The sequence below is a fragment of the Pongo pygmaeus genome, chromosome 8, assembly GCF_028885625.2.
Source record: "Pongo pygmaeus isolate AG05252 chromosome 8, NHGRI_mPonPyg2-v2.0_pri, whole genome shotgun sequence".
In the NCBI taxonomy this organism is placed as follows: Eukaryota; Metazoa; Chordata; class Mammalia; order Primates; family Hominidae; genus Pongo; species Pongo pygmaeus.
Window position 1 is genome coordinate 97,203,350 of NC_072381.2, and position 16,862 is coordinate 97,220,211.

Below are 16,862 nucleotides of genomic sequence, written 5' to 3' on the forward strand. Positions count from 1 at the left end.
GGAAGGCAGGAGTTGCTGTGAGCTAAGACTGCACCACTGCACTCTAAACTGGGTGACAGAGTGAGACCTCGTCTCAAAAAAAAAAAAAAAGTCAGCTCAGCCAAAATCCCGAAACTATGACTCTTTAGAGTCAAATCAAGCAGAGATCAGTAATAATGTATCGAAGTTCTCCTTTTTAAAAAATATACTATGCAATGGCTAGGAAAAGAGCAGCACTAAAAACTTGGTTTTAGAACTATTTAACGGAAAAATGTTTAAAAAATTAAGGGTTGGGCTGGGTATGGTGAGGTGTGCCTGTAATCCCAGCTACTTGGGAGGCTGATGCACTTGAGCCCAGGAGTTCAAGTCTAGCCTGAACAGCATCTCCAAAAATAAATAGATAGACAGATAGATAAATAAATAAGTAAATAAATAAAATTAAGGGTTGAGTATAAGTGTCCCTGTTTTCAGATCTGGCCTTAACGTTAACCTGGGCACCCCATGAAAGGGCCCTGGCTGACTTAGGCCATTTCCTAACATCTGGAGCAACACAGCTTCTTGGAAAGCCCATTTATTTGGTGTGCTAAAAGGTTTTAAACATAATGTGATCATAATCTTCTTGGCATGTGTCATACAGTACATCTAGCCAGGCCTAAAAACCACAGTAACCTCATTAATATTCCCACTAAATATGGTGTCTTTCTGGTTGCTAAAGCAGGGCCTCCACCAGCAGACAATACAAAGAATGTCTAAACATAAATTTTGGCTGGGTGCGATAGCTCACACCTGTAATTCTAGCACTTTGGGAGGCCAAAGCGGGCGGATCACTTGAAGTCAGTAGTTAGAAACCAGCCTGGCCAACATGTTGAAACCCCATCTATACTAAAAATACAAAAAACATTAGCCGGGCATGATGGTAGGTGCCTGTAATCCCAGCTACTTGGGAGGCTGAGGCAGGAGAATTGCTTGAACCTGGGAGGCGGAGGTTGCAGTGAGTCGAGATCACGCCACTGCACTCCAGCCTGGGTGACACAGCTGAGACTCCATCTCAAAAAATAAATAAAAATAAATTTTTAGTTTTTCAACTATGAGCTGGAATGCTGTTGTTTAGAAAGCAGATGACAGATGCCTAGAAAATTAAAGTGGCGGCCAGGCACAGTGGCTCACGCCTGTAATCCCAGCACTTTGAGAGGCCGAGGTGGGTGGATCACCTGAGGTCAGGAGTTCGAGACCAGCCTGACCAACATGGAGAAACCCCGTCTCTAATAAAAATACAAAATTAGCCAGGCATGGTGGCGCATGCCTGTAGTCCCAGCTACTTGGGAGGCTGAGGCAGGAGAATCTCTTGAATCTGGGAGGCAGAGGTTGCAGTGAGCCAAGATAGCGCCACTGCACTCCAGCCTGGGCAACAAGAGCGAAACTCTGTCTCAAAGAAATAAAAAAAAGAAAGAAAATTAAAGTGGCAGGCTGGGCACAGTGATGCATGCCTGTAATCTCTGCACTTTGGGAGGCCAAGGCAGGCGGATCACCTGAGGTCAGGAGTTCGAGACCAGCCTGACCAACACGGAGAAACCCTGTCTCTACTAAAAATACAAAATTAGCTGGGTGTGGTGGCACGTGCCTGTAATCCCAGCTACTCAGGAGGCTGAGGCAGGAGAATTGCTTGAACCTGGGAGGCGGAGGTTGCGGTGAGCCAAGATCACGCCATTGCACTCCAGCCTGGGCAACAAGAGCAAAACTCCATCTCGAAAAAATAAATAAATAAAAATAGATAAAATTAAAGTGGCAATGTGAAAACAGCTTTTCCACACCAGCAAAGTTATCCAAAACTCTCAGATATAGCAAATCCACAGTTATTAATTTTAGAAGCAATCTAGGGTAGATTTTTAAAAATCAGAGGGGAAACAATTGGGATTTTATTTTGTTTTTACCTTACAAAGGATGAGACTTACCATTTTTCACATTCTCAAGTGCTAGGGTTATGAAAGATTTTAAAATTACCTTTGTGCCCTTCCCACAGTTTAAGAACTTACTTATTTTCCCATAGCAGGGCTTCTGTGTCAATGCCTCTGCCATATGTTTATGGAGTGCAAAGAGTTCTATGAGGGCTGCTCTGTTTAGCCTTAAGATAATGTTTTCATGAAACACAGAAGGGTGGGCTGATGGTATCTGGCACAGTCTGGTTTCCTGCTATGCTGCTTGGAAATGGGGCTGGAGGTATGGGTATAAATCAGTCCAAAACCAAGTGCTAGTGTCATATGGTGAACAAAGGGCAAGAAAATCATTAAAAATGTGAAATGCATAACTATGATGGTATCACCCCCTCAGGGTATAGAGATGCAGAGCACCCTGGCTATACCACAACCTCACGGGCCTCTGTTTCCCCTAGCCTATGAGGGGCTTGAACAAGTAGGAATAAGCACTCACCAAAAGACTGCTAACTTACTTCTAACACCTGACTTCTAGAGTTGAATCTGAATGTTCTACTGAGATAAGTATTTAGAAAAAAGGCAATGGACTTTTTTCCAATTCTTTATCTCATAAACAAGCTCTACACTCAACTATGAGCAAGAAACATGAATATTTAAATCACTGTAAAGAGTTTTCATATTAAAAATTATCACAAGTCCAAGGGAGGAGACATGAAAGAACAGAGAAGGACAGGAGAGTCAGAAGTCAGGACTTAGAAGGAGAACCTGGACAAAAGGTTCTATTCCATTCAAAGATCTTTACCTTCCTTTAGATAACCCAAACTCCCTTTAAAAAACTATTTCTAGTCAAGGGCTCTGAGACTCCTAGTACTTCAAAATAAGCCCAGGTAGGATTAGTTCAGATGATATTTGAACTCACTTCTGAGTGTTGCTTCCTCTAGGGTCAAGTCAAACATAGCTATAGACACAGCTAGGAAGCTTTCAAGCCAGGTCAGGCAGGGACCACTGAGAGCAGTAAGATAAAGGCTGGGTTGTATGAATCCCAACTAAGGATAGGAGTAGAAATAGTCTGAGAACAGGTCATCTCATCCTTACTTCTTTTGCTATTGAGCCACTGTATATATTCCCGCTGTGGTCAGGAACAAAGTACAGTATTATCAGCATTTCTGTTAGTATGGTTCCTAACGGAAATATGGGTCATATTAATCTTCATGTAGGCTAAAAATATACAGCCTTTGGTAGTCTAGTAAATGCCCAACATGTGTCAACTAAACAGAGAGAGAGAGAAAAAAAAAGATTAAATATATTAAGTACTTAAGGTACTTGCAAAGAATGGTACAATGGATAAAAGGTCATTAAATAAAAAATTGACTATTCTAAAGAACATGCTACTCAAAGCAAATATTTTGTGCTTAGCTATCACAATGCCTTTTTTGAGACAGGGTCTCACTCTGTCACCCAGGCTGGAGTGCAATGGTGTGATCTCGGCTCACTGCAACCTCCGCCTCCCAGGCTCAAGTGATTCTCCTGCCTTAGCTTCCTGAGTAGTTAGCATTACAGGCACGTACCACTACCGTCCGGCTAATTTTTGTATTTTTAGTAGAGATGGGGTTTCACCATGTTGGCCAGGCTGGTCTCGAACTCCTGACCTCAAATGATCCACCCGCCTCGGCCTCCCAAAGTGCTGGGATTACAGGCATGAGCCACTGTGCCAGCTACAATGTTCTTAAAAAGTATTAGAAAGTCCAAAATTGGCAAACTAAAAGTCGCTCTGGTTCCCAACATGAAGCTAAAATAGAGTCACGGGAACACTTTGTCAATGGTATACTGATTTCAACAACGATTTTTCCTTCTTATATGGAGACATTTTAGATGTGACAGATAATCTCAAAGAATCAAAAAATAATGAATTACAAATATTAAAGGGAATATCAACCACAATGTTAATGCCCCACTACTACATGGACATGCAGTTGTTATTTCCTTGCCCTGTCCGAAACCCTCTGTAGATATAAAATACATGGTAGATGGGACACATTTGGAAAAAAGGGACTAAGAGAAAGGGAAAAACAATCAACTGCTTATTAAGCTTCTGCATTTGAGCACGAAAGAAGGAAAGAAGCTGCAAACACAGTGTTTTTCTCAACTGGGTTCTCTAAAACATTATTTCCAAGAAATGACACATTTTTCCATGATCGAAACAAATTTGTGAAAAACTGCATATTGCCTCCTTCCTGGGTCTTCACAATGAAGATTAGTATATGAAAGATTATAATATGTCATAGAATAAACCAGCCTTTCTTTAAACAAGCATTTCCAAACTCATTAGACACAGCAAAATTTTTTAAATAAAATAGATAATAAAATCCCAGGAGACTCATGTTTTATGGAGCATACTTTAAGAAACATAGAGGAACTAATTGTAGGGACATTTTCCCTAGAATATGGGTAGAGAAGACCTGCCTGCTGAGATCTCTTCCTCTGTTTAAAAAATTCAGATATGGCTGGGCACAGTGGCTCACACCTGTAATCCCAGCACTTTGGGAGGCCGAGGTGGGTGGATTACCTGGGGTCAGGAGTTCAAGGACAGCCTGGTCAACATGGAGAAACCCTGTCTCCATTAAAAATACAAAAATTAGCTGGGTGTGCTGGTGGGTGCCTGTAATCCCAGCTACTTGGGAGGCTGAGGTGGGAGAATCACTTGAACCCAGGAGGTGGAGATTGCAGTGAGCCAAGATCGTGCCACTGTACTCCAGCCTGGGCAACAAAACGAGATTCCATCTCAAAACAACAAGAGCAACAACAAAAATAAAAATAAAAATAAAAAACTCATACATAATCTTCAAGTCAGTGACAGGTTTAAAAAAAAAAAGAACTCAAATAATCAACCAACTTTACCCCGATTTTGCCTGAAATATTTAACTCCCTTTATCACCTGAAATTCCAATTAGATTGTTTTTAATAAGCATCTTCCAGAAGAGTTCAAGTGTTAGTCATCCATGGTTTGACATAAATTAACGTGTTATCAGTGCTATCGTATATTGACAGAGTGCTTTACAGTTTTCAAGAACACTTTCATTTACACACACACACACTTCCTTCAAGCTATATAATAAGTGATACAGTCAAGACTAAAATCCCAGATTGGCTGATTCTTATCTAGTATCCTTTCTACTAGTAAAAATATTTCTATGGGATGTATTGGGAAACTATAACCAATGTCTACTGCATGATGCATTTAAAGTTGCAAAGATCTGATTTACAAACTTCTAGGGGACAACATGACCAAGCTGAGCTAGACAATGGTTGTGTTGGGGGGCAGGGGGAATTGCCCCAGATTTTTATAAACAAATTTTTCATATCTATCAAGTCATATGTTTTTGCTAGGCTAAGGGAGATTCAACTGATTCTACACTTTAAAAATTTTCTTATGACTGGCCGGGAGCGGTGGCTCACGCCTGTAATCCCAGCACTTTGGGAGGCAGAGGCGGGTGGATCACGAGGTCAGGAGTTCAAGATCAGCCTGGCCAAGATGGTGAAACCCCATCTCTACTAAAAACTACAAAAAAAAGTAGCTGGGCGCAGTGGCAGGCGCCTGTAATCCCAGCTACTCGGGAGGCTGAGGCAAGAGAATCACCTGAACCCAGGCAGCAGAGGTTGCAGTGAGCCGAGATCGTGCCACTGCACTCCAGCCTGGGCAACAGAGTAAGACTCCGTCTCAAAAAAAAAAAAAAAAAAAAAAAAAATTTTCTCATGACCACACAGAGTAGACAATAGAAAACCAGCCACATAAAAGAATTACCCATTTTCAATGATCTCATTTTCATACTACAAAAATCTTTCATATGTAAATGACCTAGATTTCCATTACATTTAAAAAACTGGATTTAGCAAAGCTTTTACATCTTAAGAGTTCATTTGGCATCACTTCTAAAAATACCACCAGAACACAAAGAATGTGTACAGGTGCCATCTTTGGCTCTTATTGTGTTTAAATACTTTAAACTCAGTTTTTTTACAGAAACACCATTCAAAGGAATATAAGCAAAATTTAATCCTAACCTGTATTTCATTTCAGGTTCAAAATCTTTTCAGTATCAGAGAAAAGATACTGGTAAAAATACTACTTTCAAGACTAAAATGAAAAAAGCCTTCAATCCTTTAAACGAAAAAACATACCCAGTTGTCTACATCTATAAAAGGAACTTAAGTCTTTACATTTGTGTCTTGACTAACATCCAACCAGAATGTTGACAGATTGGCACCTATGTTAACTTTTTTTAAAGTATTAACTTCAACTATTTCATTTTCCCTATATCAAGGATACTTAATGGAACTGAATAAATACTTTAAAAGCGGAAAAAAAAAAGCCAACAATTAGCCTTTGGATGTATGATTAGGCCATAGCACAATTTAAATAGGCCAGGCTCAGCAATAATACAAATCAACATCTGCCTGTACAGCCTAGTAACTTCCCAGAGCACTTCTTCAACTGTCATGGTTTATCTGCGCAATAAAGTGTGAGGTAGTTAGGCTGGTGTTCTTATTACCTCAGGATAATGAAATCAAGCCTCTAAAGGTTAAGCAGTTTGCCCAAGGTCATACCATGATTGGAAAAAGCTAGGAATAGACCCAGATCTCTGAATTCCTAAGCCAGTACTTTTTTTTTTGTTTGTTTAACTACAGCAATGGTTCTCTAGGAGGTGGGGACAGAGTTGAGTATGGGATGTATCCCCCACTTACATACATAATGATCATGCCTGTAACTGCCCCACTCTATTAGAGTTCTAGGGAGCCTCTGTTACGCACGAGTGTAACATACACCTCAAGTATGTGGAGGCAGAAGAAATGCTGAGAATTATGTGCTGAGTATCATACAACATTGACGTTGTCAACACAGGGACAAATTACCAATTAGCCAATAACTAGTAAACATGAGCCATAAGGTAAGCCTTAATTGATTTATTTCAAGATGCTAACGACTTTTTTCCTTGGAAGTAAAAACTAAGGCATGAATCTGTGTCTTTTTTTTTTTTTTTTTTTTTTTTTGAGATAGGGTCTCACTGTGTCACCCAGGCGGGTACAATCGTAGCTCACTGCAGCCTCAAACTCCTGGGCTCAAGGAATCCTCCCATCCCAGTCTCCCAGGTAGCTGGGACTATAGGCATGTGCCACTATGCCCCGCTAATTTTTTTTATTTTTTGTAGAGACTGGGTCTCACTATATTGTCCAGGCTGGTCTTGAACTCCTGGCCTCAAGTGATCCTTCCACCTTGGCCTCCCAAAGTTCTGGGATTACAGGTGTGAGCCAGTGCGCCTGGCCCTATCTGTGTCATTTACAACAAAATGTTTCAGAGGCCAGGCACAGTGACTCATGCCTGTAATCCCAGCACTTTGGGAGGCCAAGGCGGGTTGATCACCTAGGGTTAGGAGTTTGAGACCAGCCTGGCCAACATGGCGAAACCCAGGTTGGAGTTCAGTGGTGCAGTCATAGCTCACTGTAGCCTCAAGCTCCCAGGCTTAATAGATCCTCCTGCCTCAGCCTCCCGAGTAGCTAGGACTACTGGCATGTGTGACCACACCTGGCTAATTTAAAAAACAATTTTTTTTTGGTGAGATGAGGGTCTTGTTATGTTGCCCAGGCTGGTCTTGAACTCCTGGCCTCAAGCTATCCTCCTACCTCAGCCTCCCAAAACATTAGGATTATAGGTGTGAGCCCCTGGATGAGCAGCAAGGCTCAGGAAGGGCGTCCAACGAAGACAGCTCTGCCCTCAATTGTCAAGTATCTTGAGAAAGTTTCCAAACCTCTCTTAGATTCTCCTGTGTGCAAAACAAAGAGGGTTGGACCAGGTCATGCCTAAGGTTAAGTCCAACTTGGGTGTATATAAGTGCCAAAAAACACTTTTGATATTCTAAACAGCGAAATCTAAATTTCTTTAGAGTGTCCTTAACTAAGTAGAAAAAGAAAGCTATGCAAAGTGCTCTCTGGTGGACAGCTGAATATGTGAAAGAATGGTTTAAAAGGTCTTCCCATCTGGGCCATCTCTCTTTTTAACTATTTTTTATTTTTTTTTAAATTAAAAAAATGGTTTTTTTTTAAATTAAAAAAATGTTTTTTTTTTAAGAGAATGAGATCTCGCTACATTGCCCAGGCTGGTCTCAAACCCCTGGCCTCAAGCAGTCCTCCCAGCTCAGCCTTCCAAAGTTCTGGGATTACAGGCATGAGCCACTGTGTCTGGCCTCTTGGGTCACCTCTCAATCATCATTCATTCACTATAATAACTCATTCATGCATTAATTCAAAAATAATTAATGTGTGTCCACTAGGTGTCAGGCATTGTGTATACCGTAGTTAAATTAAAAGACAGTTATTGCCCTCCTGAATTTGTATCATCTAACAGAGTAGATGGACATTAAACAAAGCATTATTTCATTATACTGGCACTTAATGCTACAAATGAATGGTAGACATGCATTATGACAACAATCTATCGGGGAGGTATAAGCTCCAATGAAGAAAGGATTCTTAAAAATATCACAATTAAGCTGAGACCTGAAGGAAAAGTGGGTATTAGCCAGGCAACGTATGTATAATGACCCTGAGAAATAGGGGAAAAGGCCAGCTGTGGCTGGCTCAAGATAAGGAAGAGAGAAGTGAGTGGTAAGGCAGAAGTACATAGTACATGAAGGGTCATTTAGGCAATTTTAAGGACTTTGACCTTTATCCCAAGGGCAGTGGAACATAATCAAAAGGTTTAAAGGAGTGAAAAGACATGATTAAATTATGAGTATAAAAAGCTTGCTCTCGTTGCTGTGTAAAAAATGACTTGGAGATGGGATAAAATTGAATTGGGGAGCCACAGGGGAAGATATTCTAGATGTCCAGGTGAGAGATGACTCTAGATATCTAGTATCCAGGCTTCCACGGCTGCTTCCAGTCCTTGCCCTCCTATATATCCTCCTACTTGATTCTGCACATTAGTGAGTGCCTGCTGTGTGCCAAGTACTTCCATTCAGACTCCTGAGCAAAAGTGACAGAATTAAGATCATAGCAGCTCTGTGAGGAACTCCTAGTAGAAGAAGCCTCTTCCACTTCTCTTAGTCCTCCTGTGGCTGGACATGCCACAGCAAAACGTTGCTGATGTGTAGATTTATCAACTTACTCCAACAAGAGGGACTCTAATCACAGTAATAGCAGGGTTCAGAAGTTTCCCCCAAGAGCCTGGGCTACTTTGTTCCTGTGACTTTGAAGAGCACAGGTTAAATAAGTAGGATCCTCTCTATATTATGAGCTGAATAATTACAGAGAATAAATAAAGTGTATCTCCTACCACCATTCCACTATTGTTATTATGCAGTTGATCTTCTTATTGCAGACTTAAAGGCTGTACATTAAAACACCTCTATGTTTCTTAAGACATGAAATATGGGATGATTAAAAAAATACCTCTGTGTTCTAAAACTGATTGTGATGGCTACATAATTATGTAAATATACTAAAAAACATGTAATTGTACACTGTAACTGGGTGAACTGTATGCTATGTGAATAGCATAAAATAGTTCAATAAAGCTGTTACAAACAACAACAAAAACACCTCTTCCTTAAAGATCATGAGATTATGGATGAGTGAAATGACAGCAGAGATGAAAGTACCAAATATACAGGATAACAAAGATAAATTAAATAATATAAATGTTGCCTACTGACATATTTTATATTCATAAGCAAGCCAAAAAGTCTCTAAGATGGTGAGAAGAAATCAAATCTATAAAGCTTGTATTTTTCCCATGAAACACTCCATATAAAAGCTTCGCCAAAGATCAACAACAATAATAAACATATAAACTCTCAAAAGAGATATCTTTTTTGGAAAAAGTTGGCTGGATACAGAAGAGATAAAGGAGATATACCAGTTAATTTCTTCTTCATGTACCTTCCCTACTGTACACAAGAAAGTTGCAACCTGAGGGGATACACCTCATACAGCCCTACTGCTTTCACTGTTCCAACACTTAATGAATTGTCTCACTTGATGGTCAGGCATTGCTGCTCTGCAGGTGGCCCCCTCCCACTCCCCTTAAGGAATAAGGGCTGCAAACAGGAAGTAAGTGACCCTAAAATGCCATCTCTAGTTTTAAAAATTCACTGCATCTATATTTATAATGATGCAGACAGCAAAGGAGATGCTTTGAGTAAAAAGGTGATAAAGGTTGATGCTACCTAAAATAGTCAAGGTATTGGTTTAAAGCCAACTCTGGGCTCGCATCAGAAGGAAGGAGATGAATGCTATGACCAAAGACTGAAGTTCTCTATAGAGTCCACAATACTCAATAGTGCTGTATTTTCCTGAGGAGATATAAGACTTAGCCAATACATAATCATCACATAATAATCCATGATTTATTATTATTATTTTTTTGAGACAAGGTCTGGTTTTGTTGCCCAGGCTGGAGTACAGTGGCATGATCACAGCTCATTTAGCTTCGACCTCTTGGGCTCAAGCAATCCTCCCTCCTCAGCCTCCCCCTATAGCTGGAATCACACAGGCATGTGCCACCATACTTGGCTAATTTTTAAAAAATCTGTGTGTGTAGAGATGGGGTCTCCGTATGTTGCCCAGGTTGGTCTCGAACTTCTGGGCTCAAGGGCTCCTCCCACTTTGGCCTCCCAAAATGCTGGGATTATACACATGAGCCACTGTGCCTGGCCTACTCATGTTTGTTGATATGGGAAAGTAAATAAAGGTTTCAAAGTAGAGGAAGAAGGAAGAAGAAGGAGGAAGGAAGAAAAAGAAGGAGAAAGAGGAGGAGGAGGAAAGAAATAAAGAAGAGAGAAGAAAGGAGGAGGAGGAAAGGGGGAAGGAAGAGGGAGGAAGGAAGGAAGGAAGGAAATGACTGTGGCACCTTGGAATCTGTAATAGCAAGGAAAAGGGACTGTGTACACAGGTGGACATGTGCTCCTGACTTTTAGCACTGCAAGTTTCAGAACTTTTCTATGAGATATGAAACTACTACTAAAAACTTGGAGGGGTTATTCAGGAAACAAGTTTTGCCTAGTGATAGAAATTCTCTGTAGACAATCATGGATGATCATTTTTTCTGAAAAAGAAAAAGGGCATTACCTAAGGAAATACAAAAGTGCTTATATGAAATGGGAGCTCTCTGGAAAGCTTAAATGTAAGCTTTAGGAGAAAGATGAATAAAAATAAAACCATGAATGAACCTAAAAATGTACCTATGAAAGGTGTAGTTAACAGAAGCTCAAAATGCCAGAGGCAATAAAATGAAGTACTATTGGCTATATTCTAAGCAAGAAGAAAACGAAGGGGACAGAGTAACAGTTCGGGGGAAGGGAGTGTAATGTTCACAGATGAACAGTGAAAAAGAGCCCAACTCAAGATGGAAGTTGGCTTGCATCTCTCATAATAAAGAAAGGATGTTGGGCTGAGCACAGTGGTTCAAGCCTGTAATCTCAGCACTTTGGGAGGCTGAGGCAGGTACATCACCTGAGCCCAGGAATTTGAGCCCAGCCTGGGCAATATGGTGAAACCTTATTTCTACCAAAAATACAAAAAAAATAGCCATGCATGGTGGTATGCACCTGTGATCCCAGCTATTGGGGAGGTTGAGGTGGGAAAATCACTTAAGCACAGGAGGTTGAAGCTGCACTCCAGCCTGGGTGACAGGGTGAGACCCTGTCACAAAAAGAGAAGAAAAGGGAAGAAAACGGGAGGGGAGGAGAGAGGATGGGAGGAGAAGGGAGGGGAGAGGAGGAGAAGAAAATGGGAGGAGAGGGGAGGGGAGTGGAGGGGAGGGGAAAAGATCTCCTTATTGGTCAGGGCAAACGAAGAAGATGGAGCTGGTCCCTGAGGGGAAAAAGGGAGAGTAGGGACTTTGCCACTTTCAATGACTTCCAGTATTCCCACTCAGATGACTCTCATCCCAGGGCACTGAAGAAACTGTTGGGTCCTTTTCCAATATCACATGGAAGTAGCATGCTTGTGCCCACTGCAACAGTCCCACTATACACATACACAGTGTACATACTGCTTTCTTGAGTAATCTCTCTTCCGGGCTTCTCACCAATCTCATGGGATGCCCAAGGCTATTACTACTGCCTTCACTGTACACTGAAGCTCAGAATTTAAGTGACCCACCCAAGGTCATATAACCCCAAGGAGAACAAGACCAGATCTAGACCCCGGCTATCTGACTCGGGACCAGTGCTGTTTTCACTAACCAGTGTACCTTTTTGCTACTTCTTCAACAGAGCAACTTTTAAAACTCAAGCTATATAATATTAATAAAAATAAATATTAAGTACATTTGTAGCAAGATGAATACTTGCTGGTTAAATACCTTTCGACCTGCCTTAAGAGAAGTAAAATTTCATTTAATCTTCAGACCATCCCCAGGAAGGAGTTACAGATGAGGACCTGAGGCTTCTGGCCTTAAGTAACTTGCTCGGGCTTGACAGTGACTGACTGAAGCAGCAAAGGTTTAAATATACTGGAATCTGTTCTTGCTCCAAATTCCCTACTCTTTCCACTACAACTGGCTGCTACCTTAAATGTTTACCAAGGACTACTCCGAGATATAGACAGTATATGGTTAACCCAATTATAGCAAGCAGAAAAGTCAATGGCTTTCCTGAGCCCTGAGAAGTCTAATGTTCCAAACACATTTTCATAGCATGTTCTACAATCATGCTAACAAAAGCAAAGCCATTTCTCTCCTTTTTAACTTAGTTCTAATCTTGTGGGAAGAAATACTGAGGGCCTGAGCCTCGCAGTAGCTGTGAGAATAGTGGTAGGCAACAAAACAAATACATCTGAATTTATTATGATTCTTACAGGGGCTCAATGACTACTATAAATCCCTGGGGCAAGCATATCTCCCTCCAACAAGAAACAGGCCAGGAGATCGGTAGAATGGAGGCAAAGGGAAGGTAGAAACATGGGGAAATGGAGGCCTCCTCTAGGTTTTATTATTTCCAGGACCTACTTCCTGTACAGTCACTAGTTCTGGCTTTAGAGGAGAAAAAAGAAAGCTACTTCCATATAAATAAGAACCCAAAGCTCTTCAGGTTCAGTTCATTGCCTAGGTTCACCAGTGATGGTTGCGATAGACATCTCGATGTAATGGAATCTGGTACATGACTCCCAAATGTACAGGCACAAGCATGTCTACCAGCAACAGCAGCAGAAGTTAAAAGAACCCTCCAAGTAGCACCATGTGTTAATTCAACAAAGGTTTATCAAACATCAATGACTAAATTGAGCAATGGGTAAATACTGGAGATCAGGCAGAGAATGAGACAGCACACCCATCTTTGTGGAGCTTACAGTCTTGTGGGGGATTACAGTTACAAAAGGGCATGCTCAGATTGCTATGGATACTTAAAAACGCATGGAGTTCAGTTTGGTACCCATGCTCAGATTGCTATGGGTACTTAAAAATCAGGAATGGAGTTGAATCTTTATTACATTTTTGAATCTCCATGAATTTAAAGAATGTTTCAAAATTCTAAATTATTTTATTCATTTTAATTAAAAACCAAACCACTACCACTTACTCTTAAGAAGCTCAGTGAAGTAGCAAATAGAATATTTATTCTAAGCCCTGGCTCTTGTAGTTTTTGATCAGATACATGTCTTAACAAAACTATAATCCTGAATATGAAAAATCCATCACCAGTTAAAAGTTTTACCTAAGAAACTTGCCTGCTACACAAAATTAGTCAAAGTTGACTGTAGAGGATATTAAGTGAAACTTCATATAGAACAGATTTACTACTTTATTAATTCTAGTCCAGTGATGCCCCAAGAACATTCTTTACTAGAAGAATTAATAGTGACTGCACAGTTGCACAGGCAGGTGTTCAAGACTTGGTGCTCGGCCGGGCGCGGTGGCTCACGCCTGTAATCCCAGCACTTTGGGAGGCTGAGGCAGGTGGATCACAAGGTCAGGAGATCGAGACCATCCTGGCTAACATGGTGGAACCCCGTCTCTACTAAAAATACAAAAAAAAAAAATTAGCCGGGCATCATGGCGGGCGTCTGTAGTCCCAGCTACTCGGGAGGCTGAGGCAGGAGAATGGTGTGAACCCGGGAGGCGGAGGTTGCAGTGAGCCAAGATTGCGCCACTGCACTCCAGCCTGGGTGACTGAGCAAGACTCTGTCTCAAAAAAAAAAAGAAAAAAAAAAAAAAAGACTTGGTGCTATTCTCCTACATGCTCTTCTCATTTATTAATACAGGGTCCAGATTGGCTCTTACTGCCTTCCATACCCCTAAGCTTCCAAACAGTGGCAAAGCTGGGATTCAAGGAATTTAAACTCATGCCAATCTGCAAAACTATTAAGTACACCAACTGCCTAAAACTCTACTTCATGCCCCCTCTTTACATCAGAGGTAGCACTCTTAATGTCTCTAGAGGGCAGGCAGGTAACACCAATGAACAGCGTGGCAGGTAATGCATATGCATATATGGTGTAAGCAGGAGAAACAGAATGAGTTGAAGAGGAGACTGAAAGGAAAAGCAGCTATTTGACTCCAATGATTGCCACAACTTATGATCTTGCAATTTTCTTTTTCTTTTTTAGACGGAGTCTCGCTCTGTTGGCCAGGCTGGAGTGCAGTGGCACAGTCTCGGCACACTGCAAGCTCCACCTCCCAGGTTCATGCCATTCTCCTGCCTCAGCCTCGTGAGTAGCTGGGACTACAGGTGTCTGCCACTACTCCCAGCTAATTTTTTTGGTATTTTTAGTAGAGACGGGGTTTCACCGTGTTAGCCAGGATGGTTTGGTCTCGATCTCCTGATTCATGATCCACCCGCCTCGGCCTCCCAAAGTGCTGGGATTATAGGCATGAGCCACCGCGCCCGGCCATTTGGCAATTTTCAAACCAGAAGTTCAACATCTCATACATACTCCTGAATGTGTAAATGTTAATCTAAGTTTCTTTGTTGTTTAAGAGCACTATGTAGGTCAAGCAGGTCACTAGCTCTCCACCTCTACTAACATACTGTCAGTGTCATCTTCTGAACAGCACTAGTTTGGTATGCTAAATTTTGCAGGATTATTTTCATAAGTGTAACATCACTCTGGGGATGGGTGAGGCAGAAGATTCTGTAATGCTTTAAATATCAACAGTGCTCTCTTTTTCAGGCAGCCTAGATGGATTCATGGACTAATGCCATGCAAGGTAGAGCTGGTCACTTATGATCATAAGGTGCCTTTCTTCCCAGAAACCACAGAACAAACTTCTTTTCTCTCCCACAGCAGTTTCACCCTAAGTAGGTGCTTACCCGTTTGTCAATGTCATTGTGCTGAAGCTGCACAAAACGAGCGCTGATGGCTGCAATGTAACTCTGCTGATTGGAGAATGCCACGCGGCCAGCACCTTTGGGGTACTTCAGCTCTGGGTCTGTATCAATGCCAGCATAGCAGACACCACCGTACAAACGGTCCATGATCATTGCCAGTTCAACTGCAAAAAAAAAAAAAACACAGATGTGTATAAATATTTGGGAGGTACGCTTGCCCAGGAGAAGGAAGAATTATTTAGAGATCATGCAATGTAATTAAGAAAAGGAAAACCCATGTTAAGTATCATGAAGAATGTCCACACCAGTCTTACAACTCAAGTAGGGAAGGTCCTCATTGGGTGTTTTGAAATAAAATGGAAAAAAAATTAGGAATTTACAACATACACACAAGAATTTATATAATCAGAACTTTAGCAGTAGTATAGAAGAAATGAACTACCAGTAATCCTGTTCTAATTTCTAACTGCTTAGTCCAATGGAATGCGCCCTGAGTAGGCAAGGCATTTCATGCTGCCCTAACAAGTTAATAAGAAACAGTCCTACTTACTAACCTCTAAGACTAAAAGCAATTACTAGTGCCACACTACTATATTAGGACTAAGCTATAGAAAGGATTAACTAACTGCTTGTTTTAACTAAAGACAATTTGTTTATAGCCTTAAAGTAAATCTCCACAATTTAAAAAAATAAAGATTTTAGAGTATATCTAACCCAACTGTGAACTCTCCATACTAACCTTTCCCATTGAATTCTAAATAATACTAGTAATGATAATAGCCACAATAAACATTTACTGAGCACTTACAACCTACCACAGAGCACTAAGGTGCTACACAAATAGTAAAAACATACCCATGTTGTACCTTGCTACAGATCCAGAGGTCTGGCCTGTACTCCTTGTCACATTTCTTCTAAATATGCCTTTGTTTGTTTGTTTGTTTGCTGAGACAGAGTCTCGCTCTGTCGCCCAGGCTGGAGTGCAGTGGTGTGATCTCAGCTCACTACAACCTCCCCGGTTCAAGTAATTCTCTTGTCTCAGCCTCCCGAGTAGCTGGGATTACAGGCATGCACCACTACACTTGGCTAATTTTTTGTATTTTTAGTAGAGATGGGGTTTCACCATGTTGGCCAGGCTGGTCTTGAACTCCTGACCTCAAGTGATCCGCCAGCCTTGGCCTCCCAAAGTGCTGGGATTACAGGCGTGAGCCACCATGCCTGGCCTAGCATGCCTTTATATTGGTATAGTTACAAAACAATAAAGGTACCATTAGAAAAACATGTAGCACTTACCTGCATACCAGATTGTCTGAAGGTAATTGTTTACTTGATAGTGGACAGCACCTTCTCCAGGTATGACCATTCCTTTTAGGCTACTCACATAGTATAAGTCCAAAAGACTCAGCACTACCCCTGGGAAGTGACCCAAGAACCTGTTTCAACACCTATGTATGGTATTGGAAAGGAGAAGACAGGGAAGACAGACAATGACCTGGGCCACAGCCAATGTGCAAAGATCATCACATAGTAGAGCTCCACAGGAATCAGTATCTGGGGAGATGGAGAGCAGCACAACTCTTCTCGTCTAGGAGAAGAGTTCTGCAGAATGTACAAAGGGTGAAGGGCT

General features: G+C 41.3%; 1 protein-coding gene across 12 annotated transcripts in view; it reads right to left on the reverse strand.

Moving 5' to 3' along the window:
• The window catches only part of CPEB3 (cytoplasmic polyadenylation element binding protein 3), a 239,746-nt gene that overhangs the window by 17,364 nt on the left and 205,520 nt on the right, over positions 1–16,862 (reverse strand). For 9 of the 12 annotated variants that reach the window (XM_054436210.1, XM_054436208.2, XM_054436207.1 and 6 more), the window contains one exon: positions 15,218–15,399. In XM_054436210.1, coding sequence (XP_054292185.1) covers positions 15,218–15,399 — 182 coding nt within the window. Of the gene's footprint in view, positions 1–13,690; positions 13,925–15,217; positions 15,400–16,862 lie in introns of those variants that run through there. The other 3 variants (XM_054436212.2, XM_054436213.1, XM_054436214.1) reach the window with 3 other exon arrangements.